Below are 27,540 nucleotides of genomic sequence, written 5' to 3' on the forward strand. Positions count from 1 at the left end.
CAATAATTTGTTTGTGTTTGGCTTCTTTGAAATACTACACAAAGCAATCCCTGTAAAAGGCAAAGCTGTCCTGAAGGCTGAGAAAGGAGCCTGAGACATAGGCTCCAAGTTGCTTTTTTCAGGCAGAGCCAGCTGGGTAATCTTATCTCAGATGGCTGCTTTTCAAGGTGCCCAATTCAGGGGCTTTTCCTCTGGGAGCAGCATTTGCCCCAGGGAATCAAGTGCTTTCTAGTCAGGGGCAAAACTTTGGGAAATCTGAGGACCCAGGGTGGTATGGTCTGTTCAGTAGAATTTTGGGGAACAGAATGGCCCCCTTCTCCCTCCAGCACTTGTGCAGATCAGCACTTGGCCCCAGAACAGAGACCAGACTGAGAGGCGAGGTTAGGAGGAAACAGGGGACCCAGGAAAGGAGGCTAGATTGCAAACGCACCTACACAGCTCTGAGTCAAAGGCTGTCAGTCATCTCGGCTCAGACTGCTCTGCTCTCCAGCAGCCCAGCCCTTTCCCAGGGCTGGGGCAGGAGATTGCTACATGTAGGCTTATCTGGGGAAAAACCAGAGCCTCACTTTAGTCCCTTCCGGTAATTGACACTACTGGACACCCAGGAGGGGGAGGAGAGAGCTTCTCTTCATAAATGTTCCCACCCCTGGGCAAGGTGGCTCACTCTGGCAGGTAGGAACAGGGGAGAGTGCACCTGCTACCAGTCAAGCTCAGCCAGACTGCAAGAGGAGGCGAGGCGGAGCCAGCCGAGGGAGTGAACCATGGACAAGTTGAAATGCCCGAGTTTCTTCAAGTGCAGGGAGAAGGAGGTAGGGGTCTGGGAGCTGCGGGAGGTGTGGAGGACCTGAGAGTGGAAAACTTAAGGGGGGTTGCTAGTCTCAGTTTTTGCTTTCTGTGGCTGTTCCTTGTGCTCCACATTTCTGTTCAACTATTAGGTGTGACTGAGATATATCTATAGAGTAGAGAAGAAAGAAAAGCTCTTACTCTCATAGCTAGAAGACTTAGGGCCACCTCATCCTCTGCCTTGGGAGTACCCACAAAATCCTGTTCTCTATCCCTCTCCTAACTGTGTCCATATGCTAGAGGAAAGTACAAAAGTACACTGTTCTTAATTGACCCAAAGAACCCTCCATACCCCAGAGAAGTGAGCAGGTTGGGAGAGAACCCCTGTCCCTTCTCTCCCTCCCAAGTGGCGAGAGAGCTACTTCATCTGGTGAGACAGGAGAATTTGTCTCTGCATATTATTCTACGGCTTTTAGAAAGGCATTGATTTTAATCTGTAAGACAAAGAAAAGTTAAACTACCCTTAACTTGATACATCCAATACTATCAAGCCATAAGAAAAGTTTATAGATTCTTGTTTTTTTTTCCAGCAGACACTACATTTGATCCTGCTCAAAGATCTGCTACAATATCAATATTGATGACTTTATCTAATTCATCTTTAAGACTTTTGTATTTGAAACCTGATTTGTCTACTTTCATTTTTCCCTCACACCAGTGTGACAAAGACCTTTGTATTTCAAACCTAATTTGTCTGCTTTCATTTGTGTCTCACACTGCTGTCACATTTAATGTTTTTACCAAAATTTGAATAATCTTAGCTGATGGAGTAGTAAACATATCTACCTACAGAACTTTGCTCATTTTAAGAGGTAAATGTTGTAAAGTAAAAGCAGCTATCAGCAGAAATCTCCCCAACTTTGTAAAGCATTCCCCTCAGCTATGGTTTTCAGGGTTTCTTCCCCCCATTTTCTGTTGCTCTTTGGATTTGTGAAATTATGCTTCTGTGGAATTTGTAATGGTAGAAAGGCAAGCTGTTGATATTTTTTCTTCCCCAGAAAGTGTCGGCTTCATCAGAGAATTTCCATGTTGGTGAAAATGATGAGAATCAGGACCGTGGTAACTGGTCCAAAAAATCGGATTATCTTCTATCTATGATTGGATACGCAGTGGGATTAGGAAATGTGTGGAGATTTCCATATCTGACCTACAGCAATGGTGGAGGTATTCTATTTCACCCCCACCCTCCCACCCCCGCTTTTCCCTCCAGTTTTAAGTGTGGTTCTGTATGGCTTCTGAGAATATTTTACGAGTTGAAGGAAGGCATATGACAGTTGACAGTTTGGGTTAGTGGGAGAATGAGAAACAAGCATATTGAATTTATTATTAGTCTGAGCTACTAGCTCAAGTTAGAAACCTAGTTTCACAAAATCCTCAGGTATAAACTTGATAAAAAGCTTTATTTTTAGCACTTCTAAGCTTCTGATTTGAGATCTCACATAATCTTCAACTATGACATACTTTTCCTAATTTATGCATGTTTCTGTGATAATCTGTTCAAACTCAAGTTGTGCTTTGCTTAATTTATAGCTGAATCAGAAATAAACAGAAAAATAAGTTCTATTAAGAAGCTCAAATAAATTATTTGCTTAACTAAAATAATGCATTACATTTTGGTGATTTAAGTGTTGAAAGAGATGATTAAAAAGTAATTAAAGGTTTAGTATTTTAAGTTGCAATGTTGAGTTACATGTATTCCAAATTGGACGGACTATGTAGAAGATCCTTCTAAAATGAAATAATTTAGTTCAAGGATTGTTGTTTTATTCCTGCAAAAAAACACTGTTTATACCTTGTAGATCATTAGGGTAGACTCAATTAGAAAAAGGAGAGAAAAATCACTTTGAGGTGACACACAAAGGGAAACAAAATGAATTGCACAATTCTCTAGTAATGTTCAAACAACTTTTCACTTACACCATATTTTATTTACTCATAATTACAGGTTCTATTAGAAGTATAGAGGTGACATGCCCCTATATTTCATAACTGGGTACCAGTGAGACTGTGCCACTATAATTATTTTTCTTAGTATAATAGGATTTTGTGTGGTGATATTTCAATCATATTTCTTATTAATTGGTTACATTAAAATATTCACAGTGGTCTTCAGAGACTTAAGAAAGAAGCTCTGTTTATTAAACAGTTTAAGTGTCAGTAGCATGAATTCCCCTATCTAGAAGCTGGGTCATTTAGTTGTCTTGGTATCGAATATTAGCTGGAAAATGCATCAGAAATCACAGTTTTATTTCCGTCTCTGTCCTAAGGTCCAGTGTGGTAAAGAGAAGCATTCTGGATCATTTTGAGCCTCTTGTAACTCATGTTTAGAAAAAGAAATTCCCTGTGCCTTGACATCATACATAGGCCCAGTAATTGCCACAAATTTCTAGGAACTATATTAAACTAGTTTTAATAGAAACTTTTAAAATATAGCCAAAACAAAAATAATAATATTAATTGTATGCTATTATCTTTTTCACCATTTCCTCTAAAATTTAATATGCCATATTGGCTTTCAATTTTTTATAATAACATCATTTGGGTAATAGATGATCTAGGCACTCTCAATCCTTCTTTCATCCAAGAGTAGAAGAGGAAAATGAAATTAAAATTTGTTAAATGCGAATTAGGTTTAAAAATATGGTCAGGTTTGAAAAGTTGTTTCTAAAATCTGGAAATATTTTTATCTGTATATTCTTTTTAACAGTTTATTAAAGAGAAGTGTCATACCACCTTAAGGTCTAGGTCTGCAGTATTGACAATTTGTGGCTATATTAACTATATTAACAATTTATCATCTATGGATAGTATTAATAATAAAATAATATAATAGGTGAAAAGTCAGGTATAACACTGAAGAAAATAATCTTTTTTAACAAAAAATACCTGTTCACACTCGGCTGGTAAAGCTTGTTTATTGTTGTAGTTAAACAGTTGTATTTATTTTTTCGTATTTGTCATTCATAGGACTTAAACTTCTACTAGTCATAGTAAAGATGGTATGTACATTCCAACATCTATACAAACATATTTTTCCCTATGGTCTAGTGACTTCCAGGGTTAGTATTAAAGTAAGTCACTTACCTATGAATAAATAACAAGTTCTTTATAGACTCATTTTTTAGTAGAATGTATTTTGAGAGTTGAAAAAAATGTTATTCCTAGGTATGATGTTACAGTATCATAATATGAAAAATACTTGAGGCAAAACTGTAACATGAGTAAATTAAATGTATACAATCTGAAAACCCATTTTTATCCACTGATCCCCACATTCTTTATTAAACTTTGCCAATTCTTCTGGAATGTTTTATTAATAAGTTTAATATTCTGCCCTTGCTTCAACGTATAATTTGGCAAAACTTCTAATGAAAAATACTATGCCCCAAAAGTGGAAAGAAAAAAAAAGGAAAATGATAAAAGGTTAAAAGGATGGGGGAGGTGAATTGTCTAGTGTGGGAGAATTATTCCTTGTGAAATTGAAAGTTAACTACAAGTATTTTTCAAAAGTTCAGAGTCTTCAAACAAAACCAATACATTTTGTATTAACATTGAGTGAAGAACCTTGTGACTCTTTGGAGAATAATAAACTTAATTGCAATAGCTTACACTGTGAGCCACATTAGCATTTTAACTCCAAGTCTTAAAAATAGACCATTTATTTTTAAAGGAGAAAGAAAGATAACCAATGTTGAACATGGGCTATGTGCCTGGCATTTTGGCAAGTGTTTTCACATAGGCCCTGTATTTGAACCCTTATGACAAACTGAGTTGGCATTGTTCTCCCCTTTTATAAGGAATCCAAGATTCAGATGTTAGGCAAATTGCTGGAGGTCACATAACTGGTAAATGGTCTAGCCAGGATTTCAACCTAGGTTTACCTGGCTCCAATGCCTGGGATCGCTCAATTCCTCTGGCTTACTTTCTATACTCTACCATTTTTAATAATCACAACAGCCTCATTAGGTAATACTAGCATCCCCATTTCATAGATGAGAAATCCAAGGTTTAAAGAATCAACTACTTATTCATAGAAAGCAGTGAACTTTAGGCCCAAACCCAGCACTCTTTGATTCCAATATATCAGGATGCTTTTAAAGTGTTATGCTGGTTGTCAAAGTGCCATCAAGACTTCGAGCTGTAATAGTGCTTTGGTTCTTTCTCACCTTTTTTAGGCGCCTTCTTGATACCTTATGCAATTATGTTAGCATTGGCTGGTTTACCTTTGTTCTTTCTGGAGTGTTCACTGGGACAGTTTGCTAGCTTAGGTCCAGTTTCAGTTTGGAGGATTCTTCCATTGTTTCAAGGTTGGTATTAAAGCATTTTCTTGGTATTAAAGCATTTTCTTCACCATGCTTTTTTGTATATTTGTGCATATAGCTACCTTCACTGTGAGGAACAAAAAATTGCTTAAAATTCTGACAATTTAAAGCAAAGAAAACATGCATTATTGTTGTTTTGCTGTACAGTTTGCCACTGCAGAATTTAAAAAATCAAACGTTTTTATTTCTGTTTATCATGGGCTGCAGAAATGGGAAGGATTAGAAAGCACGCTAAAGATGGTTAGAAGGGTGTCATTATTTTCCTGTTTTCACCCTGTGAATTCTTTTGGCACATAGTCTCGTGCTCTAATTTAAAGGCCCTAACTTTTTTCTACTTCATATGTAGTTTTTGTCTTACTGCCTTTGCATATCTTTTACAATGCCTCATTCAGAAAAGCTGAAGGGTAGGCCACCATTTTTTTTCTTGGATGCTCTTAATAGAATAGGACACTGGTAAAGCTTAAAAATGCCTTGTTATTAAACATCAAACTACCTCTTTTGACTGAAGATTAAATATCATTTTGGTATGTGCTAGCTGCTGAAAATTATTTGTTTTCAATGCAACATCAAAAATAAATTCATAGTGAGGTGAATAGAATATTGTTCTGGAAGAGTGGAGAAACTACCTTAAAAGCTAGTTTTGAGCATTGGAGTTATATTCAGCACGCTAAACTGCATTTTGAAACTACCTAGTTAAGGAAACTTTGGATATTTAAATTCAGATTGTTACTGAATTATTTAATTTTCTTTACACATAGTTGTAGATATATCTACACCATCCCTCCAGGTCATTATTTTAGAGGCTTCATTTTCTACTTCTCAAAATGTTGATTTATAGATGAATATTGTATTGGTCAGTGAGTAAATAAGATACGAGCTTTGAATTTTTTTTGTCTAAAGAATGTCGACTTTGCATGATCTGACAAGAATTTGCAGGCTTAACAAGAAAAAGTAATAAACATGGGTTTTTCTTTATGTGAATTTGATGCGCTTACCACAAGTCTTCTGGCCTTGGCCTTAATACCCTTTGTAATCAACTAAGAAACTGCACCAGCAAGCCAATCATAAAATTAAATTTAAATTTAGAAGAAAATTACTCAGACAGCATTAGCCCCTACTCTCCCAGAAAGAAAAAGGAAAAAAGTAATTTAAAACAGTCTTTATTTATTTAGAGACAGAGTCTCACTCTGATGCCCAGGCTGGAGTGCAGTGGTGGATCTAGGCTCACAGCAACCTCCGCCTCCCAAGGTCAAGCAATTCTCCTGCCTCAGCCTCCCCAGTAGCTGGAACTACAGGCATGCACCACCGCGCCTGGCTAATTTTTGTATTTTCAGTAGAGACAGAGTTTCACCATGTTGGCCAGGCTGGTCTCGAACTCCTGACCTCAAGTGATCCGCCCTCCTCAGCCTTGAAAAGTACTAGGATTATAGGCATGAGCCACCGCACCCTGCCTGAAACAGTCTTTTTTATTTTAAAATAGATTTTGTGGTAATCGAGATACAGCTTTTTTATGAATTAGCAAAGTAAATTTCACTTGAGTTTGGTTTTTATTTTAATTGTTCTTTTTTTTCCAGGTGTGGGAATTACAATGGTCCTGATCTCCATTTTTGTGACAATCTATTACAATGTCATAATTGCCTATAGTCTTTACTACATGTTTGCTTCTTTTCAAAGTGAACTACCATGGAAAAATTGTTCTTCGTGGTCAGATAAAAACTGTAGCAGATCACCAATAGGTAAAATTTGTCAACACCCAAATAGTTCTTTTACATATATTTTTTATAAGCTTGAAAGGTCAAATCATTCTCTAAGCAACTTAGGTACAATTTTAAATGTTCCAAAGGTCACTGGTGAAAGCAGAAGATAGCATATATAATCAGAAAAATGATTAATACAATGTATTAATCTCTGAGAGCAGTCAGGAAGGCTAAATCATGCCTAAGAGTACTTCTTCCAGGCCTAAGTCTTGGGCAGGAGAGGAGAAACTGAGAAAATGATAAAGGGAGAAAAGTGCTATCTAGGATAGTTGTGTGTGTCTCAGGAGACAGTAGGTGTTGTTCATGTCATATGTTGCTAATCTTTGGGATAACGTACCATCCATGTCATAGACTATTACCATTTTAATTACCTATGTATATCAGAGGATAAATTTATAAATATTTAATGCTTCCGAGAAGTTTAAAGGCCTTAATTTGTCTATATACATAGGTTGGATAGGTAAATCCACATACAAAAGTTTGTTAGAGCACTAAACCTCAACTGAAACAATTGTTACTCTATACCTGTTGTTACTATAAATACAATCACAGCTTAAAAGGGCAGACAGTTTTGTAATCCCTCCTAGTTTAGTAGAAAAGATTTTAAGATGCTGAATGTACATAGCTTATTCCATCTGTAAGATTTCTACTCCACTTTTTTCAAGTAACAATTTTGATGATAATTTAAATATGTTACCATTAAAACATTTTCTAGGAAAGTAATCTTCTAAAACTAAGTACATGTCTGTGTCTATATTTTTTATCCTCTTTAGTAACTCACTGTAATGTGAGTACAGTGAATAAAGGAATACAAGAGATCATCCAAATGAATAAAAGCTGGGTAGACATCAACAATTTTACCTGCATCAACGGCAGTGAAATTTATCAGCCAGGGCAGCTTCCCAGTGAACAATATTGGAAGTAAGTACACTAGATGATTTACTTTTAAGCAGATGTTATCTTAAAATTTGTACAAAACAACAAAACATTAATCATCTCCTTCCTTAACTCACATAAATAGAAAAAGGAAAATCAGGACAAATTATATTTCATTTAACTCAAATGTCTACCGATCCCAGGTGATTAGTAGTTACCTGCAAAATTAGCTCATAGTCAGCAATGTGTCTTTTATAAATTAGTTATTAAATGGGCACAACACTGTAATGATTTATGAAGTGCTTATTAGCTATGATTTAGGAAATTGCTTTGAAGAAAACACATACAAATTTTAGACTACAATGATCAAGTTGTAATGATAAATAGTTGGGTGATGAGTAATATTGCTATTTAAAAAAGTGTAATTCTTCAGCAGTTTTGTTTACAATTGTCATTATATGGTAAGAATAGATATGTAGTGTTATATTCACTTTTATTAATTTCAAACGATCTCTCTACTTACTCCACATCTATCCATTACTCTTACCTAATATTGTTGACTCTACTGCTAAATGACCTCTTCTTCATCCACTGTTAATGACCTTTGTAACTCTTTTAAACTTTGGATCTTCAAATGTTCTCAAACTTCAAGCTTAGAAATAAGATCCATGCATGTACCTAGTGAGAATCTTGGAATTTTACAGAAAGTCTGTGGAAAAGGCGTGAATAACAGGATCATTTGAGTTTGATGATATCTATAAGTATGGAATGAGGAAATATTTAATATAATTTTAAATGTTTTCCTCATTATTTTAACATGAGAAAATACTGTAATAGTAAAATAAAATAATCTGACATAAAGTCAATTTATTTACATAAAGGATCTTGAAATAGAGGAAAGTAATAGCTAAAAGAATCAGTAGATCTTTTATTCTATGGTTTGAAACTTTGGATTGGCTGTGGTTAACTGAAGTTCAGAGCCTGGCCATTTAATGAACTATCTGTGCCCTTCGTATTGATAGTATCTATCAATAAAGGCTCACCGAACTTTGATATATTAATAAGATACAATATTCATGAAGCTTCGACCTGGATAAATGGTATTACAAAACTCAATGTATTTTCTTTAAGTCAAGTGATTCTGTGATCATAAAATGGCTTATGTGTTTCAGTAAAGTGGCGCTCCAACGGTCAAGTGGAATGAATGAGACTGGAGTAATTGTTTGGTATTTAGCACTTTGTCTTCTTCTGGCTTGGCTCATAGTTGGAGCAGCACTATTTAAAGGAATCAAATCGTCTGGCAAGGTAACTTGAAAAACACATTAGATAGCGATATAGCAGCTTTCCAATTTCATGGTAGTTCAATATCAAGCATTACCAAAAGCATGTTTTTTTTTCTATAATGGGAGCATTCAAATGTGTGAAAAGCTTTCTAAATAGTCTGTGAAAAGCTTTCTAAATAGTCATTTTAAGCTCTAAGTAAATACATAGGATCTCTGTTATTGCTAAATACAAAACAAACAAACAAAATAAAAACTGGTACTAGAGGTGCACATTTCCTAAAAACATGGACCCTTTTAGCTGATAGAGCATTCTGAAGCTTAAGAGTATATTATTAAATTTTCTATCCTACTATATAAAGAAGCATCTTGAATGGAATCATACATTGCAATGTATGGTTTGGAAAGTCTAGATCCTTGTTCTATAGAGTAATAGTATCAGGAATCCCCTAGTCGGAGAGAGAGAGAGAAAGAGAGAGAAATGTGTGTGTTTGTGTGTATGTGTGTGTGTGTGAGTGTGTATGTATATATACACACAAACTATATATTCATTCTCTTAAAGATTGCCAAAATGGACACAGAACTTTTTCTCTCAGTGAAAGGGCCTCTTCTGAAAAACATTCTGTTATATTTTCCCACTTCATTGTTTACTTTTATAAACTTTCAGAGAGAATAATGGTAATTTAAGAAAACAACATGAAATTTTCTCTGTGAACAGTTACACAATACCCAGAAAAAATGTCTATGTGTTTTTAACTAGTCAATGGATATTTCCCTAAAGGTGGAGGACAGGAATAACTGGGGATCTTGTCTTTGTATTCTCAGTACAATATCTAGCACGTTCTGTTAATGTTAAGTTGTGATGAGACATGCTGTTACATCACAAAAATACTGTGAATATCACAAATCCAGGGAAAACTTTCCAAAATGTTTTAGTTGCACATTTTTTAAACCCTTGGTTTCCTTTTGATGTTAATATTGAAAGAGTCCATTAAAGGCCATTTACCCAGGCGATTAATTTTTATTGGTCTCTGAATGACTTGTTTAAACCATCTCCTTGGATGTATTATAAAACACAGGACATCTATGGATCAAGGAAATCATCCTCATTAAGGCAAAGCTGGTCTCAAAGGCAATCTGCTCATCTGGAACCATGTGTTATCTAGTACAGAAGCAGTGCACTTGTATGTATGCTATCAAACTCTCTTAATGGTAGCTGTAAGGATAACAGTAACAAGTGTCCAGTATTCACTTCAATATGCTTTTCTGGGATTTGAACATCTGCTAGGAAATATTTTCCTTTTCTTTGAAGACTGAATATATATTAACCAATGCAGGGTTTAAATCATTTCTCTCCTCACCTCAATGCAGTAATTTACTGAGAGAAGACATTCAGTCTCCTCAGACATGTATAAGGATATATTTATCGGAGCAATCCATTTAGATCCCAAGTTATCACTGCTGATGTATTATTTATTTACAGAATAAACCTGGGAAATGTGGATTAACACATCAAATTATTTTTGAAATGGATCATTTGAGAGTAGTGAGGACACAAATAAGAAATTATGCTAACTTTGGTATATCATCAGACCCTATGAAATCCCCTGTACTTTATTTAATTAATCTCAACTGGCTAATAATTTTACTTGTATACAGTTATACACCATGATTTTAAAAATAACTTACTAATTTTTGGTTACTTTTCTTGGTAGGTGGTATATTTTACAGCTCTTTTCCCCTATGTGGTCCTACTCATCCTGTTAGTACGAGGTGCAACTCTGGAGGGGGCTTCAAAAGGCATTTCATACTACATTGGAGCCCAGTCAAATTTTACAAAACTTAAGGAAGCTGAGGTGAGTCTTAATTTGGATTTCAAATTATCTGAGGAGGTAAATCTTAAAAGTAAATGCCAAACATCTTTGGTTCCATATGAATATCATAATGTAATAGCTTGCAAAATAATATACAGTTAAATTTATTAGTTTCTATCCACTAGGATGTCTGACTTAGCTAATATTTAACCTGCCATTAATATTCTTTTATTGATGGTGAGATAATTTTTAGAAATAGGATTTTTAAAGTCATTTTTTATTCATATAAACTGAATCTATTTGACCAACAAAATTTCAGGCTTATTAATCTGAAAAACAATATTTCATGCATAAATACCCACAAGTTGATGATTGGGGCTATGTGATTTATTGGATAAACTCAGACTAGCTTTAGAGATTACTGTTGAAAGTTTAATAGTCTAATATACATTTTAGTTTTCTTCAAAATTTAATATTCGCAAAATATTATCAAATTTTGTCTAGTGAATTGTGAAGTTAAAACATACATTTGATAATGGATTAAGCATTCCAAAATTGTTACTTATACCAAAAACTTAAACGTGTGCCATGAATAAGAATTGGGTAACCCTATTTCAACTTTACCTTCAGATAATGGCTGAATGTATCACTGGCATGTAACATCTTTTAAAATTTGACTGCTGAGAGTATTAACAGTAAGTGTACTACAGATAGCATGCTTCTATTAGTATGGTCTAGAATGCTTTCACTTTTTTTTTTTTTTTTGAGACAGAGTCTGTTGCCCAGGTTGGAGTGCAATGGCACAATCTCTGCTCACTGCAAACTCTGCCTCCCAGGTTCAAGCAATTCTCCTGACTCAGCCGCCCAAGTAGCTGGGATTACAGGCATATGCCACCGCACCCGGCTACTTTTTTGTATTTTTAGTAGAGATAGGGTTTCATCATGTTGGCCAGCCTGGTCTCAAGCTCCTGACCTCAGGCGATCCACCCGCCTTGGCCTCCCAAAGTGCTGGGATTACAGGTGTGAGCCACCGCACCTGGCCCTTTCACTTTTTTACTAGTCACATCACATTCTTAGCACACATTAAGCTTCTGTTCAACTAAAAACCTGTAATTTTATGTTGAAATCAAGAGAGACTATGTTAATATTATCTGCCATACTACTAGTACTATTCAAAATGGATATTAGTTTGCTATAGTATTCTTCATGAAACTCATGCTAATTTCCAGCCATTGCTGTCTTCTTTTCTAAATACTTACAAGAGGATGTGTAATTATTTCTTGTAAATATTTTTTGTAAGCAGTGCCAAATTTATTAGCTTTTAGTTGTGGAAATCTGTCATTAATTTACAATTACCTTTCTGAAAACTGAAATGCCAATCTTTGGTCTTTGGTTACCTTTTTTTGTGCTCAATAATTTCCACTCAATGATTAATCACATAGCTTTAACTTATTTTAGATCTATGGAATTTTCTTATTATAGTCTTGGAGATTAATATACTTTGATGTGTCCACAGGACATCTTAATTTGTTTCTTCATTTATCTTGGGCCTCACTCTTTTTATCCCTGTTGGTTAATCTCTTCCTAATTTGAAGACCATTTTGGATGGTGAATAAGAAACAAATAAAATGGAACTTAGCATTCATCACTTTCTCCATGTTAGGTTATTGAACAAGATAAATTATGTTAATGCACTTGGAAATAGTAAGATTTTATATAAATATGAGCTAATGTACAATTATTTCAATTATTTCTGTTATATTATACTATCTTGCTAGAGTTGCAACATTTTCCCTAAGAAGTAGATTCACCATTTTCTTTGAAACTCATGACTTTGAGCCTAGTTAAAAATCCCCTTTGATATTCTTTTAGTGGCTTTTGCAAGCCTAAGATATCTGGGTTTTGTAGTTCCTTGAAATCATTCTGAAAAATTTATATGACACTTTTATATTGGTCTGTGTTTCAGTGACTCTAACATCTTTAAAAAATCAGAGTGAAACCTAAAGCTCCTTGTGAGACAAACAATTTCATCTTCTCACCCCTCTACTCTCCAACACGACATGACCCAACTCCTTCTTTTTGGGGTTTGCTGGCAATGACAATTGTTTTTCTTAGATTTTTTTTATTCCTCACAATATATATTCTAAACATGGAATCATAATCAGGTGTCTTTTCTTTCCTTTGAATATCTGAACTTCATTGAGATCTCCAGGAGAGTAGAGAACCACACAAATTTATAGATAGAGGAGTCTTCAGCAATGCAGAGATTATTTTTCTAACTCCCTCATTTTACAGTGATGAAACTAAGACTTACATAGATTCTATTTTAGCCAATTGTACGCAGCCAATTAATAAAGTTTGAATTACGATTTCCTAGTCCCTAATGTAATAATCTTGTATATTGGTATGAGATTAATAGATATGGAGATTAAAACTATGTTTGGAATTTCTCTTCCCTTTTGTTTGCAACCTAACTACACATCATGGTATTCAGTAGCATTCTTACACAACACAGGACTGCCACAACAACTTCCAGCTCCCCCTGTCACACAGGCACATGTAATGTATCAAGTAAAAGAAGCTCAGAGACCAACATGAGCATGCTGTTCATCTGTTAATATGGGCAATGACCAAAGAAAAAAGAGGGCATTTTATTTCTAACACAATTTTCTAAAATATAAGTGAAATAACCATGATCTATCCCAAAAGAGTTTTCTATGAAATTTGAAAACTGATTCTAAAGTTTATTTGAAAAAGAAAAAGGCCAAAACCCCAAGGTGTATCTGAAGTGAAGAGGACTTGTCCTATCAGATATGAAACAATATTTATAATGCTGTACTAATTAAAATAGTGAGGTGTTAGCATAGGTATAAATATATAGACCAGTGGAACAGGATAATAGTCTCAGAAATAAATTCAAAAACAAATGGAACTTGGTATGTGGCAGAGGTGGCAATGCAGATCAATAAGGGAAGGGATGATAATCCAATTGATAGAATTGACATCCAATTGATATCTAATTGATTTAATTGATATATCAATTATCCTTGAACAATTGATATCCCATTTAGGAAACAACATCAGTTGGAAATTTCACATATCATTCACATATCACATATATTGATATGCACAATATCAATTTTAGGTGAACTGAAAATTTAACAATATAGGCAAAACTTGAATTCCTTTAGAAGAAAATACAGAATAGTACCTTTATAACCTTGGGCTAAGCCGTTTTTTAAAAGTAATAGAGATCAAGGATAATACCTATAGTCAAAGATGGATACCTTCAGCTACAGTAAACCAACAACAAAAACTTTGGTTCATCAAAGAACACAATGTTAAAAGGTAAACAAAATTAACCTACAAATTTTGGAGGAAAAAAATCAACATATATAATAGTCAAAAGATTAGATTCCAAATTACATCAAGAATTTTAAAAACCGAGTAAGACAGCCCAAACCCAAAACTGGCAAAAGACATGACCAGGAATTTCACAGAAAAAAACAAATCATATGGAAAATGAAGTGTTTGCAAGTAGGCGGAGGAATGGGAACCCTCACAGCCAGCTGGTGGGAGTGCAAAATGGTACAACCCTTTAAAGAACAATTTGGCAAGATTTAGTAGAAGGGAGGAATACATATACTTTTCGACATCACAGTTACACACCTACATATGGGGAATGTACAAGAATGTTTACAGCTCCATAATAGCAACATACTGAATGATCTAAATGTCCATCAACAGGAGAAATGATAAATTGTGACATATGCAGTGTGGCAATAAAGAAGTGGAAAAGGGCCAGGCGCGGTTGCTCACGCCTGTAATCCCAGCACTTTGAGAGGCCAAGGCGGTCAGATCACCTGAGGTCAGGAATTTGAGACCAGTCTGGCCAACATGGTGAAACCCCGTCTCTACTAAAAATACAAAAAAATTAGCCGGGTGTGATGGTGCATGCCTGTAATCCCAGCTACTTGGGAGGCTGAGGCACAAGAATTGCTTGAACCTGTCAGGCAGAGATTACAGTGAGCCAAGATTTCACCACTGCACTCCAGCCTGGATGACAGAGCGAGACTCTGTCTCAAAAACAAAAACAAACAAACAAAAAAGAAGTGGAAAAGAATGATTAAAACTACATATATTTAATTTAACCAAATAAATTTGCTTATATTCTTTCACTTTTGAATTACAAAGTGGACATTTTATATAGTTCAACTTGATGATGGATAAATTTCACAATACCTAATAAAAAATGGCACGTTGTATATGTTTACGTGCATTAAGATAACTTTTCTATAAATTCCAAAACAAAACATTCAAATCTAAGTGTAAAGAAGAACAAAGAAATTATGAGCACAAAAGTCAGGATGGCAATTGCCACTGGTGGGTAGAAGGGTGACAATGATGAGAGAGGGGTACAAAAAGGATTTAAGAGACTGCAACATTTTATTTCTTAAGCTGAGTAGTGGGCATTTGGGTGTTCATTTCATTGTTATTAATAATATATTCATTTGCTTATGTGAAATATTTACACAAATAAAAAATTGAGTATATGTTTTAAAATATTAAATTATTTTCTCTTATAGGTATGGAAAGATGCTGCTACTCAGATATTTTACTCCCTTTCAGTGGCTTGGGGTGGCTTAGTTGCTCTATCATCTTACAATAAGTTCAAAAACAACTGCTTCTCTGATGCCATTGTGGTTTGTTTGACAAACTGTCTCACTAGCGTGTTTGCTGGATTTGCTATTTTTTCTATATTGGGACACATGGCCCATATATCTGGAAAGGAAGTTTCTCAAGTTGTAAAATCAGGTATATAATACTATATATTATCAACTTTGACTAATTCAATGTATCTCACTTATGAAACTCCAATAGAATTTATAGAAATTTACTTGACACAGTCATGATTTAGAATATTGAATTTTCTTCCTCATTTCATCTTATATAATTTTGTTGCTGTAACAATATAATAATTCTTAGATTATCCATGTAAACAAGAGTATATTAAGGAAATATTGCTGAAGAAGATAGGATGTTTAATTTTGTTTAGTCCTTGCTAAGCACTTTCCATGCATTATAAAAGAAAGAAAATGTGTATACAAATTTCCTCTGTACAATTATACTATTGGGTTTGAATTTTTAAAACACATGAACATCATATAGGTGAGAGAGTCAAGTGACTTTGAGTTTCCACTTGTGTCTAGCTTTAAAGGAATCTTAGTGAACTCCCTAACTTTACGGATATTAGCTAGGGATGCTTAATTATCTGGCTACAGATTCTGGGGGAAAATACTAGGGTTGTTTTAAGTAGGGATGCTTCATTAAAATTTTGTTTATGTTTTTAGTATCATATGATGGAAAGACTGGTGATTCATAACAGAATGTCAAGGATCTTGTAGATTATCTAGTGTCCAGCTCCTCATTTACAGAGAAGTGGATTGATACACAGTAATGTCATATATGTCTTGCAGAAGGTCAAATATTTAGGAAGTGATAGAGCCTAGACTAAAAGCTAATTTTCATGAATCCCAAGTTAGTCCTCCGGGAGGTCGAAGAAACTTAAAAATACTTAAAACTGAGGATCACATAATAGAACTGGCACAAAATTGAAAAGCATTCTAAAGGTAACATCAAATGGAAAACAAGATTTAATTTATAGTTTCATTACATACGATTTTGCATATATGCATATAGTGATTCTGGGTAAACATTTGGAGAGAAGGTTAAAAACAAAAGTTAGTTCGTAAATGTATCTTTCTTTAACAGTGCAATTCTTTTAGAGCATCTAGGCTAAGATAATGTGAACTAATTTACGTTTCTGGAATTTAAGATAGTTTTTATTCTTTGTCAATCTTAAAAAATAAGATAAGTTAAATAAAACTATTAAAAGAATTAAAATTTCTTATGTGAGAAATGTACCATTTACATTACAGTCTATTTGCTAACTTAATTCATGTCACATGTTCACATTATCACATCACAAAACAACCAAATTCAATATTGTAAAAAGGGAAGGTGAAATAGTTGGTAAAAAAATTTATGTCATGGATTGTGTTGCCAAATAAGATGAGATTTTTCTAATATCTTATGTTTTAAATGTTTAAATATGTGAATATTCTTGGTAACTAATTTATAATATCATACATGTTTCGTAGGTTTTGATTTGGCATTCATTGCCTATCCAGAGGCTCTAGCCCAACTCCCAGGTGGTCCGTTTTGGTCCATATTATTTTTTTTCATGCTTTTAACTTTGGGTCTCGATTCTCAGTTTGCTTCGATTGGTAAGTAATACTTCCAGTGGTAACATATTCCTCTTATATTTCTTTTGCATTTCCTCTACTTGAAAACAAGGTGCTTTTATTACCCCTGTTACCGCCTCTAGCTGTTAATCTCAGAATGATCTTTCTGAAAGTTGCTTTAAATAAAATTTAAATACAGAAAAATACTTGACACTCAAAAGGAATACACATTAATATTTTATCATACGTGTTTCAGATATTTTAAGAAAATAAACTGTTACAGGTGAATTTGAAGTCCTCTTTCTTTTCCTAATACAATCACATTTTTTTCTAGAAGCAACTCTTACCATAGATTGTGTATGTTATTCTATCCATGTTTATATACATTTTATATGTCTGTACATATCATATACATTTTTAAATTTGCACATAAATGTGAAGTTTCAGAGCATGCATATGACTCTGAAAGTTGTTTTTGCATTGATTATGAATCCCATTGATACACAGGCATATAGATCTAGTTAAATCACAATCTCTTTGTTGCCATAATAATGGGCATATGAATGATATACAATTTTTTAAAAATTACACACACTGCTGCAATGATCATCCTTGCACATACTTCTATGCACACGTAGGGATTTACCTAGGTTACATGACTAGAGAAATTCTGAAACAATTTTCATCCTACCACTCTCTCACATACAATATTTTCAGTTTACTCTGTTTATAGGATAAAATCTAGACTTTTCTGGTTGACTTTCAAAGTCCTTGAACATCTCAAACATATTTTCTGATATTTTCATTCTCACATCCTTCTACTCTTAGCCAGTTCCCTATTTGATGAACACATTTATCTCTTAACCTAGAATCCTTTCTGTTTCCACACCACTGATTCAAATATTTGCCTTATTTAAAAGTCCTACTAGAATTCTTCCTTTTAGACTAATTCAGTTCACAGGGGACTGTTACCTTACAGTTGTTATCGATGAAAAATCATATAAAGCAGGCTAAAAATAACAAATAGAGCTGCATTTGATTTTCATCAGAACCAAGTGGTGACTGCCAAAAGAAAAAACCCTGTGGGTTTTTAAAAGCAAGGAACAGGGCTCAGAGTCTATTTTCAACATATGTTTGTAAATTTGATTAACATACATTGAATTCTGTGATTAACAGTATTGGCAAATAAGTTGACATATAACATGTCATTTCTCCACCTCTGAAGAAACGATCACAACAACAATTCAAGATTTATTTCCCAAAGTGATGAAGAAAATGAGGGTTCCCATAACTTTGGGCTGCTGCTTGGTTTTGTTTCTCCTTGGTCTCGTCTGTGTGACTCAGGTATACTACAGCATTTTTTTTCATAGAAACATATTAGTTGGAACATACTTTATAACCTAACTAAAGAAACCGAAGCTTAAGAGGATGCTTAGTGACAAGTCCAGGTCTGACTTGGATCAAGGTTTTCTGGGTTTTAGCCCATTTTTCTCCATTATTACTTTTATAGAAAGTCTATTTTGCAGATGAGGAGGCCGAATAATGGACAGTTACTTCAGTTACAATAAGATTACAGACTTTAAACACATACTACATTTCTCACAGCCACTTCAGAACATACAGACATTGCATACCATTCTGATAATCAACAAATTTAAGTGCTTATTTTCTTTCCAGTGACTCAGTATAGATTGAAAGATTCTTGAGATATTTAAAGTCACATTTGAGTTTACATTTGAAACATTGCTTTTCGCATTTTAGCAGAAGGGAAACTAAGGAGCATATGTCAAGATCAAATTAATAGATTCAATTTGAATATCCCATCAATCATAAAAACAATTAAAATATACTTAGAAGTAATTAATATTTTTTTGGTAGGCTGGAATTTACTGGGTTCATCTGATTGACCACTTCTGTGCTGGATGGGGCATTTTAATTGCAGCTATACTGGAGCTAGTTGGAATCATCTGGATTTATGGTAAATAGTAACTATAAAATTATTTTCCAGTTTTATTAAAATAGTTTAGTTTGATTCATTTTCATTATATTTACCTAATTATACTATTAATTTTTATACTATTATAATAGCAAAGTACAATATACTGCACAACATTATGTTATGTAAAAATGTAATTACAGGTGTATGATTCATTGTTGTGGTAGAGAAAAATGTTTAGACACAGAAAGATAATTGATGCCATAATGGTTACTGGAAGAAAATATTAGCAAGCACTCAATGTACTCTTTGTTTTCTTTAGGAGGGAACAGATTCATTGAGGATACAGAAATGATGATTGGAGCAAAGAGGTGGATATTCTGGCTATGGTGGAGAGCTTGCTGGTTTGTAATTACGCCTATCCTTTTGATTGTAAGTAATAATACACCATGAACTTGATTTCGATAATACATACGTTCTAAGATAAACTTAATAATTCACATTGAAGACAAAAGGCAAATTAATTTTATAAAGGAATGATTTTCAAGTTTTGCAGTATTTACGGCTGGTGCCTCCAAGTTGCCTAAATTAAAATGCCTTTGCAGTATTATTTTGAGGCCATCAGTTTAAACATTTACCATTTGAGAAAATAAACAGGTTCGTATAGATGTAAAAGTTATCAATAATTTAAAATTTATCAATACAAAAAATGAAAATAAAACATGAATTTGCTCATTCCCTAAAAAAATATGTTGAGCCATCAATAATATTCCTAACCTCTCTGCCAGGCACAGAAAAAACAAAGATGCATAAGGCCCAGATCCTCTCTTCAAAGAATTCAGTTTAAATATACTGACTGCTGAGAAACAACAGTCATATTTTAATTCATATTTTATCTCTTAATGAGGGAGGTATTTGGCAGATGATAGTAAAAGAAACTTACCTGTGTCAATAGGGGCAATGGTTTATGTCAATAAATTCAACAATTAATACTATTTAGAAGCTGAGGTAAAGCAAAAGTATGTCTTACTCGAGAGACATAACTTATCAACTTAAAATGTTCAAATAACATTTCAGGACAGTAAATGGCTGAGCACCAAAATAAACACTACACTGGAGGGAGAATGATTACGGACTAGAAATAATGGTGGTGGGGTGAGGCAGTGTCAAAGCTTCATAGATTTATTTTGGTTTTCATTGCCTTCATGCTTCAAAGGTTTTCCTAGAAAAGGCCATTAAGTAATTCTATGCAGGATTTCCTTCAAATCTAAAGTACCACATTTGTTTGTAGAGAGGATTACATTTTTTTTTTTTAACATTATGAGATCACTTTCAAAAGCTGAGCAGTTTGGAACGAGATCATGGTGAATTAAAATATTTGGATATTCCATATTTTTGCTAAATTATTTTGAAAATGACACTAAATATTTTTATTTGACAAGTCTCCATAATAAAGTAAGCCCCCTTGTCAACTTAGAAGGTCTAGCTGGATCACTTAACAAGCTAATATTCAATGATTACATAAGTTTGACACCTGAATTTAATTTAAAATGCAAAAGTATTAGATATGAAATGATTTACATTGCCATCTATTTTTTATAAAGTCATGTGTATTGGACTCCACTATCCCTCATCCATTCTTTTGTAGTTATGTACATTCATAGTAACTGTAAAGTATATTTAAATTACTGTAATTAAATTAATGGAGCTAAGTCATTTAATTTTAAAATTAAACATAGATCTATTTATTGTTTTCTCGCTGATTTTAATAAAACAAAAACAGCTAAATTTAAGGAAGCTCCTCAATAATTATTGGGTTTTGTTTTGTTTTGCTTTACCAATTTCTAATTAATTAGTTTTAATGCTTCAACATTTCAGGTTTATTTTAACTTGGCCTTATAATGTGTTCATCTTTAACATTCAGATTTGACTGTATTGCCTAAGCAGATATTGAGGGTTTTTTTGGTTTGTTTTTTGTTTTTCCCTCAGTAAGATGCTGGAAGTGAAATGTGCTTTGGTAAATGCTCACCAATAATGTGTGTAAATGCATGTGTGTTTTTGATGTGTCAAAAGGGGATCTTTGTGCAGTGGGAAAGAATAGAAGCAATTCCTAAGCAAGGAGAAAAGCATGCCCACTAAGGTGTACTTCACATTCTCATTGTATTAATCTATATGCTGGCATGTAGATTTAATCTATGGCATAGAATAAAACCATGCTATTATAAATCAAAGTGAAAAGCTCAATAACAGAAAATTTCAGATATTATTTTACTTTCAATCTGATATATGGTCAAGTATTTTATTGAAATATATGTTGAACAAGTATTTGGATTTATAAATATATGATGGTATTAATTTTGGAAAAATTTATTCAAAGTAAAAATAAAAGTTATATATTTTGGTTCATTCCATATTGTTATCTTCTGGCTTGTTACCTGATTATTTCAATTATTTGAATATATTTTCATATTAACTATTTTTGATAAATCACATCTGAGGAACAGAATCAAATTGCTAATCATCAGTGCAATAAAGTCTAATCTTTAGCTTTGTCTTTGCATATTTAACTTTGACAGGCAATATTTATCTGGTCATTGGTGCAATTTCATAGACCTCATTATGGCGCAATTCCATACCCTGACTGGGGAGTTGCTTTAGGCTGGTGTATGATTATTTTCTGCATTATTTGGATTCCAATTATGGCTATCATAAAAATAATTCAGGCTAAAGGAAACATCTTTCAAGTGAGTGCATTAAAATTGTTTATACTTTATACAAAGTAGTTATCATCAAAATGGAGATTAATTTACTCACATGGTAGTAATATGAGATTGTATGAAATACAATTAATTACTCCTTCCTCTTGGCTACTTCTATACCTGACACAGTCATCTGTTACTAGTGCACAACATGGTATTTTATTATTTATATATTTGCTGTGTTTCTCTATGCTAGACTATAAGCTCCTTGTGGGGAAAGTCGGGTCTTATTTGTTGCTGTACCTCTGGCCTTGCTACGGTGCTTAGCATATGACAGCTATGATATCTATACCTATGTTGAGTTGTCCCTGAAGATGTCACAAAGCAAATGACCTGTTTGCTTTATATCCATAGTCACTGCTTTTAAACCTCATCTGGCTATAATATACATCCTAATAGTGTTTTTATACTGGAATAAGCCTGGTAAATATCTTGAACCCAATCTAGAGCCTGAGTCATCCCTCTTCCATGGAGGTCTAGGGGTATGAAGTTCATTATGACATCTCAGTAGGACAATGACAAAGTAGGCTTAGCAGCCTTAGATTTAAATAAATTCCTAAGTCCATACAACAATGGATCCAAATCAGTGGTTTGATCCTGGAACTCCCATTTCCTTTGTTCTTGAAACACATCCCAGGTATACACTGGTTTAGATCCTCAGCTCGTCCTCATCCTAAGGCCAGGATGGAAATGTCTGATTCAGTGAAGGTACAGAGTAGTCACTCTGTTACTCTAATGGGTTCACACACCTTGTTTTGAAATCATTTACATGCTCAGCTATTTTGGTTTAGTAGTTAATATACTTCTATTAACAACTAGCTACATTTGATTATACCTTTTTCTTGGTAAACTGTGCATTATTAAGAATTTAGATGAACACTTTTTAGTTTTCTATGATTCTTATTTTTTGTTAGTAGAGAAAAAATAATTTAAAGGAAAGTACAGTTCAATATTTGCTTGTTTACAGATTGTAGCACTTAAATTCTAAGACAATGATTTTTTGTTCTTGCATTTCAGCGCCTTATAAGTTGCTGCAGACCAGCTTCTAACTGGGGTCCATACCTGGAACAACATCGTGGGGAAAGATATAAAGACATGGTAGATCCTAAAAAAGAGGCTGACCATGAAATACCTACTGTTAGTGGCAGCAGAAAACCGGAATGAGATCTCATTGAAAAAAATATATGATTGTATAATGTGATTTTTTTTAGAATAGGGGGAACCTTATTTATTTGTGTGTTAACTGAATAGGAAAATGTACATACTATGTTCATGATAGTGTGATTTTTTTCACATTTAAGCAGGAATGCAATATAAAAATGTGAATCTCTTAATTCTCAGCCATGTGCTTATTATATTTCTTTTTAGATTGTCTATCTGTATAACACACACACACACACACCTAACAGTCTCTATTTCACAATTATATTTTTGTAAATAGTGTATGCATTTTTAATACATTGGAGGCTTTATTTTGAACTAATTTCTTAGAGAATAGTTATATTTTCTATTACACAAGTTTAAAAATATTATTAACTTGTATTTTCTTAATATACAATCTATCTTTTCCACAAATATGAGTGGGAAATAAATCAGCACATTTAAAAGAAAGTGTTAAAACTGAAGGCCTCACTTAATTAGAAACGTGATAAATATATGGACAAATGGACTATACATACTATAAGAGGACTGTAGTTTAATACTTTTTACCCAAATATGTTTAAAAACTTCGTGCATTTGTTACAGCTCATGTTTTCTATATGAACTTAGTCATTAATGTTCTTTATAAAAAGTGAAATAAGATGGAAAAATAAGGATCCTACAGCCAGTAAGTGATAAATCTAGAAAATTGAGTTTTTAGTACCTCTTTTCCCATATACAATCTTCCTTCCTTAGGTAATTTGGAAGAAAACTATGACCCATTTAATTTCTATTGTGTTTCACAAAATTAAGTGTTGTTCATTATACTCTCTGAAATATAGGTTTAATTTCAAGTGGAATATGGACTTAAATGTTAATGAGAAAATGGCTTTAATCAATTCTAGCATTTTATTACTGTAATACAGGGCTGATAGAGTGATTTTGTCTTATATGAGTAAGTTACTACTTACAGGTGATAACTTGCATACTATTGGAAGATAAACTTGTCAAACTTGTCAAGAATGAGAAAAGCCAAATTAGAAAATCCTATGTCCTAGTTTCCTTACCAAGGATAATTAAATATATCACTAAGAGCTTTATATGTTGATTATATATTGTTGACAACTGGTTTAAGCATCATAGCCTATGATGATAAACACTGCCTATATATGTAAAGAGCTTTTCATCAATTCTTAAATTTCTTAACCTAGGCTTCAGGGAGCATATGAAACCAAAATTATATGGAACATTTTCTGTGTGTACATGTACATGCATTTTTCTAGGGAGAGAGTCTGTAGGTTTATCAGAATATCAAGGAAAACTGTGACCCAAAGAAGTTTAAGAATCACATACACTGCTGCTGGCTTTTTGTGCTTGGCAAATGAGTGACAATAGAAGAAATAATTTTTCTTACACATTTTAAAACGTTTTCTCTTCCTTGTGATTGAAGATGAAAGGAGTAAGAAATTAAGGCATTTGTTTAATTTATACTGGTAATTTATTTAGGGGGGAGGGGACATGAAGGTAGGTAAATAGGTAGGCCTCTAATTGAACCACCTCTCTAAGTTATGTACGTATATATAAGCTGAAATTGTGTTTGACATTCTGAGGGTTTTCTTTTTCTTTTTCCTTTTTTTTTTTTTTGGTGGGGGGCTGGGGGTCAGAGTCACGTTCTGTTGCCCAGGCTGGAGTGCAGTGGCATGATCTCAGCTCACTGCAACCTCTGCCTTCTGGATTCAAGTGATTCTCCTGCCTCAGCCTCCTGAGTAGCTGCGACTACAGGTGCCCGCCACCACACCAGCTAATTTTTGTATTTTTAGTAGAGGCGAAGTTTCCCCATGTTGGCCAGGCTGGTCTCGAACTCCCGACCTCAAGTGATCTGTCTACCTCGGCCTCCTAAAGTGCTGAGATTACAGGTGTGAGCCACCGTGCCCTGCCCATTCTGAGGGTTTTCTTTGAAGACAGGTCAAATGCTGTTAGTAAGTTTCAGGAGATTGTTAATTCCTCAGTTATACCAGATTTTATAAAATATTTGAGAATAGATGGCTAACAAGAGGTTAGAAATACTTTTCCTTAATTTTAATCCACAGTATGTTACATGCATTCTACCACTACATTTTGGTGCTATTTAAGGTGTGCAATTTTCTATAGGTGACTTTTGCAATTCAGGGAAGATTGGGGCATATTAAATGAAAGAATATCTAATTGGGGGAAGTGTGAAGGGAAAGAAATTCTTTTCAAAAGCTGACCACAAAGAGTAGTTAAAAGTTTTTGTCACTATCTTCACAAGTGTGTAAAGCACAGATTTTAACAGAGTGCTTGGCATATTGTAGGGTGCTCAATGGTGGTTTTTATTATTATTACTCAGATTCCACAGTGGCAAGAAACATCATTCTACATAATGGAAAACATTTACATCAAATCCCACTTACTTTAATGCGAACTTGGAGATAATTTATGGTATTGTATTGTAAACCATTAATGAAAACTTTTTCACAGTTGAGTGAAATTAAAATCACTATATCTCAACTAGTCGTTTACTGTCACTTCTTTATTGTTAAGAAACTTTTGAACTGTTTTTCTTTCTCTATTGTGCTTCCATTCCTTCCCCAGTAAGTATATTTTAGCCATATGTAATCAATTACTTAAAGTATAAATAAGAAACTTGGTAAGTATCTGGATTTTTTGTATGTGACTTGGAATCCCCTCCCTCTTAAAAAAATAATTCATTTAGTATAAACACACAATCAAATGAATCCACTCAAAGTGTCTTTAATGGTTTCCACCACTGGCATTACATCCTGTACGCTTTTAGGTGGATTTCCGGTGAGGTGATGCACCTCTGAAACCCTTGCTAAGTAGAGTATGTTCCAGTTCAACCAGCTTGTTTTCCACCATACTGAGGTTTACCAATATTCGCTTCTGCCTGGCTATTGAGTGTGGGAAATTATTTAAAATATCCCGAGAGAGGTCGTAGACTGCAAGATTATTGTCTGTATTGCTGTTAATTAACCCAGAAGAAGAGGGTCTCACTAGTGCAAGAGCAGTTGAATTTGATGACATTTCGCCAGTGTTTCTCTGTAAAGAAAGGGAATTATACATACGTAGTTTATCGAATTAAGCAATTTCCAAACTACCGAAAAACAACTTGTTTAATCTTGGTCACCAAAATAAACTGATTTCCCCTAATATGTCGAGATTAAAAATGTATTGAATTACTACATTAATTCAAAAATATATTCTTCCAAAACCAGACTGAGAAAAAAAATATATGAAAGTAGCCGTTAGTGACAAAGTTCCATATCCTTTCCTTACATTTCCTGTAAGGAAAGCAGCCCAGTAGGTAAACATATGAACCCTGTCTTTGACTCTTATCTAAAAGCACCTCACTTGTGACTTTAACACCAGAAAATCCACATTCACACTCGAATTATTTGTGAATGCCCAGAAAGCACCATAAAATAAAGATGGTGAGATTAGCAAACAGACACGTGGGAGAGGAGAAGCAAGAGAAGAAAGAGAGAAGGTAAGATTCTTAAAGTGGAGAGATGGTGGTGGGGAATGGGCACTGACAACTGCACTTTGATCTCCAATGAGTGGAAAGCTGACCATATTACTTAGGGACTTGGGGCTTTTTAGAAGAGACCAGAACTGTCGAATCACTGGTGAGAATACAGGAATTGCGGGAGTAAGCGGTAAAAGTCTGGGGCTCCTTTGAGCGAAAAGGAGAGATGAGGTGATCTCCCCTTACCTCTCATTTTACTGTATTTTACTCTCTTACATATACACTCCCAAGTCCATATACTCATCTAGCTTCATCTAATTCAAATCTCCCTTACATTCACCATTACCTGAAAGCGGCGATATTTCCAGAAGACAATCAAGGCACACAGAATGCTGCTCGCTAGGAGTAAATAGAAGTTCATGTTTCCTCTTCGGCCTCTTCTCCCTTCTCGGGACGGGCCCCCTCAGCTGGTAGTTGGGAAGCAGTGGGCCTCTAGCCGCCTGGATTTGGGAAACTTTGGGCCAGGATGCCTGGTGTAACTGGGAAGTTCTGTGTTGTCCCGCTTTATATACGGCTGAGGGCGCGAGACCTCACAATTGGGCACGCAAGCGGCGGTGCCACGCCACAATGAGATGATGTAAAAACCGGCCCTGCCGGAAACCAGGCGGCACTTAGTACCGCCCACCTGGTTAGTTTCAAGTCCTTAGAGAGGAGAGTGAAGGACAGTGAGGAAGTTTGGGATTTCTGGGAAGCCGAAAGGTAGTAGAAGGACAGGCTGTAAATGGATTGGTTAAATAGAATATTTAAAGTGCTCCTACCTTTTAAAAAATATGTCTTTGCTACAACCACTGCTTTATTCACTTCAAAAACAAGACAAAAATGCAATGTAAAAAGTAGTTACCCCCAAATTATCTTTGCCAGAAACTACCTCCTCCACAGTCACCTTGCTATTTTAGCTTTTACTCCAACCCTAGTTACATTGGAATAATTATGTACATTTGTATCATTTTACAGTTTAAGAAATAATTCTGGGGACATTTTCACATATAAACCTCACAACAAA

At 34.3% G+C, this 27,540-nt stretch overlaps 2 protein-coding genes across 2 annotated transcripts; one reads left to right on the plus strand and one right to left on the minus strand.

Annotated features, from left to right (window-relative positions):
* The first annotated feature begins 657 nt into the window (after window positions 1–657).
* On the plus strand, window positions 658–27,012 carry SLC6A14 (solute carrier family 6 member 14). Its single transcript, XM_003819006.4, has 14 exons — window positions 658–809; window positions 1,842–2,007; window positions 5,019–5,150; window positions 6,740–6,901; window positions 7,696–7,843; window positions 8,971–9,103; window positions 10,794–10,934; window positions 15,479–15,707; window positions 17,054–17,179; window positions 18,363–18,481; window positions 19,016–19,115; window positions 19,396–19,505; window positions 21,650–21,817; window positions 22,850–27,012. The coding sequence occupies exons 1-14, from the start codon at window positions 762–764 to the stop codon at window positions 22,994–22,996; spliced, it is 1,929 nt and encodes a 642-aa protein (XP_003819054.1). The 5' UTR covers window positions 658–761; the 3' UTR covers window positions 22,997–27,012.
* Window positions 25,729–27,018, minus strand: CT83 (cancer/testis antigen 83). Its single transcript, XM_003819007.5, has 2 exons — window positions 26,824–27,018; window positions 25,729–26,050 (listed from the first exon to the last, which is right to left on the minus strand). The coding sequence occupies exons 1-2, from the start codon at window positions 26,896–26,898 to the stop codon at window positions 25,784–25,786; spliced, it is 342 nt and encodes a 113-aa protein (XP_003819055.1). The 5' UTR covers window positions 26,899–27,018; the 3' UTR covers window positions 25,729–25,783.
* Window positions 27,019–27,540: the final 522 nt, after the last annotated feature.

Source organism: Pan paniscus, chromosome X (assembly GCF_029289425.2).
Source record: "Pan paniscus chromosome X, NHGRI_mPanPan1-v2.0_pri, whole genome shotgun sequence".
In the NCBI taxonomy this organism is placed as follows: domain Eukaryota; kingdom Metazoa; phylum Chordata; class Mammalia; order Primates; family Hominidae; genus Pan; species Pan paniscus.

Coding starts and splice junctions, on each gene's coding strand:
- SLC6A14 (XM_003819006.4), top strand. CDS start 762: ATGGACAAGTTGAAATGCCCGAGTTTCTTCAAGTGCAGGGAGAAGGAG. Junction 810..1,841: donor TCAAGTGCAGGGAGAAGGAG/GTAGGGGTCTGG, acceptor TTTCTTCCCCAG/AAAGTGTCGGCTTCATCAGA. Junction 2,008..5,018: donor GACCTACAGCAATGGTGGAG/GTATTCTATTTC, acceptor CACCTTTTTTAG/GCGCCTTCTTGATACCTTAT.
- CT83 (XM_003819007.5), bottom strand. CDS start 26,898: ATGAACTTCTATTTACTCCTAGCGAGCAGCATTCTGTGTGCCTTGATT. Junction 26,051..26,823: donor GGAAATATCGCCGCTTTCAG/GTAATGGTGAAT, acceptor CTTTCTTTACAG/AGAAACACTGGCGAAATGTC.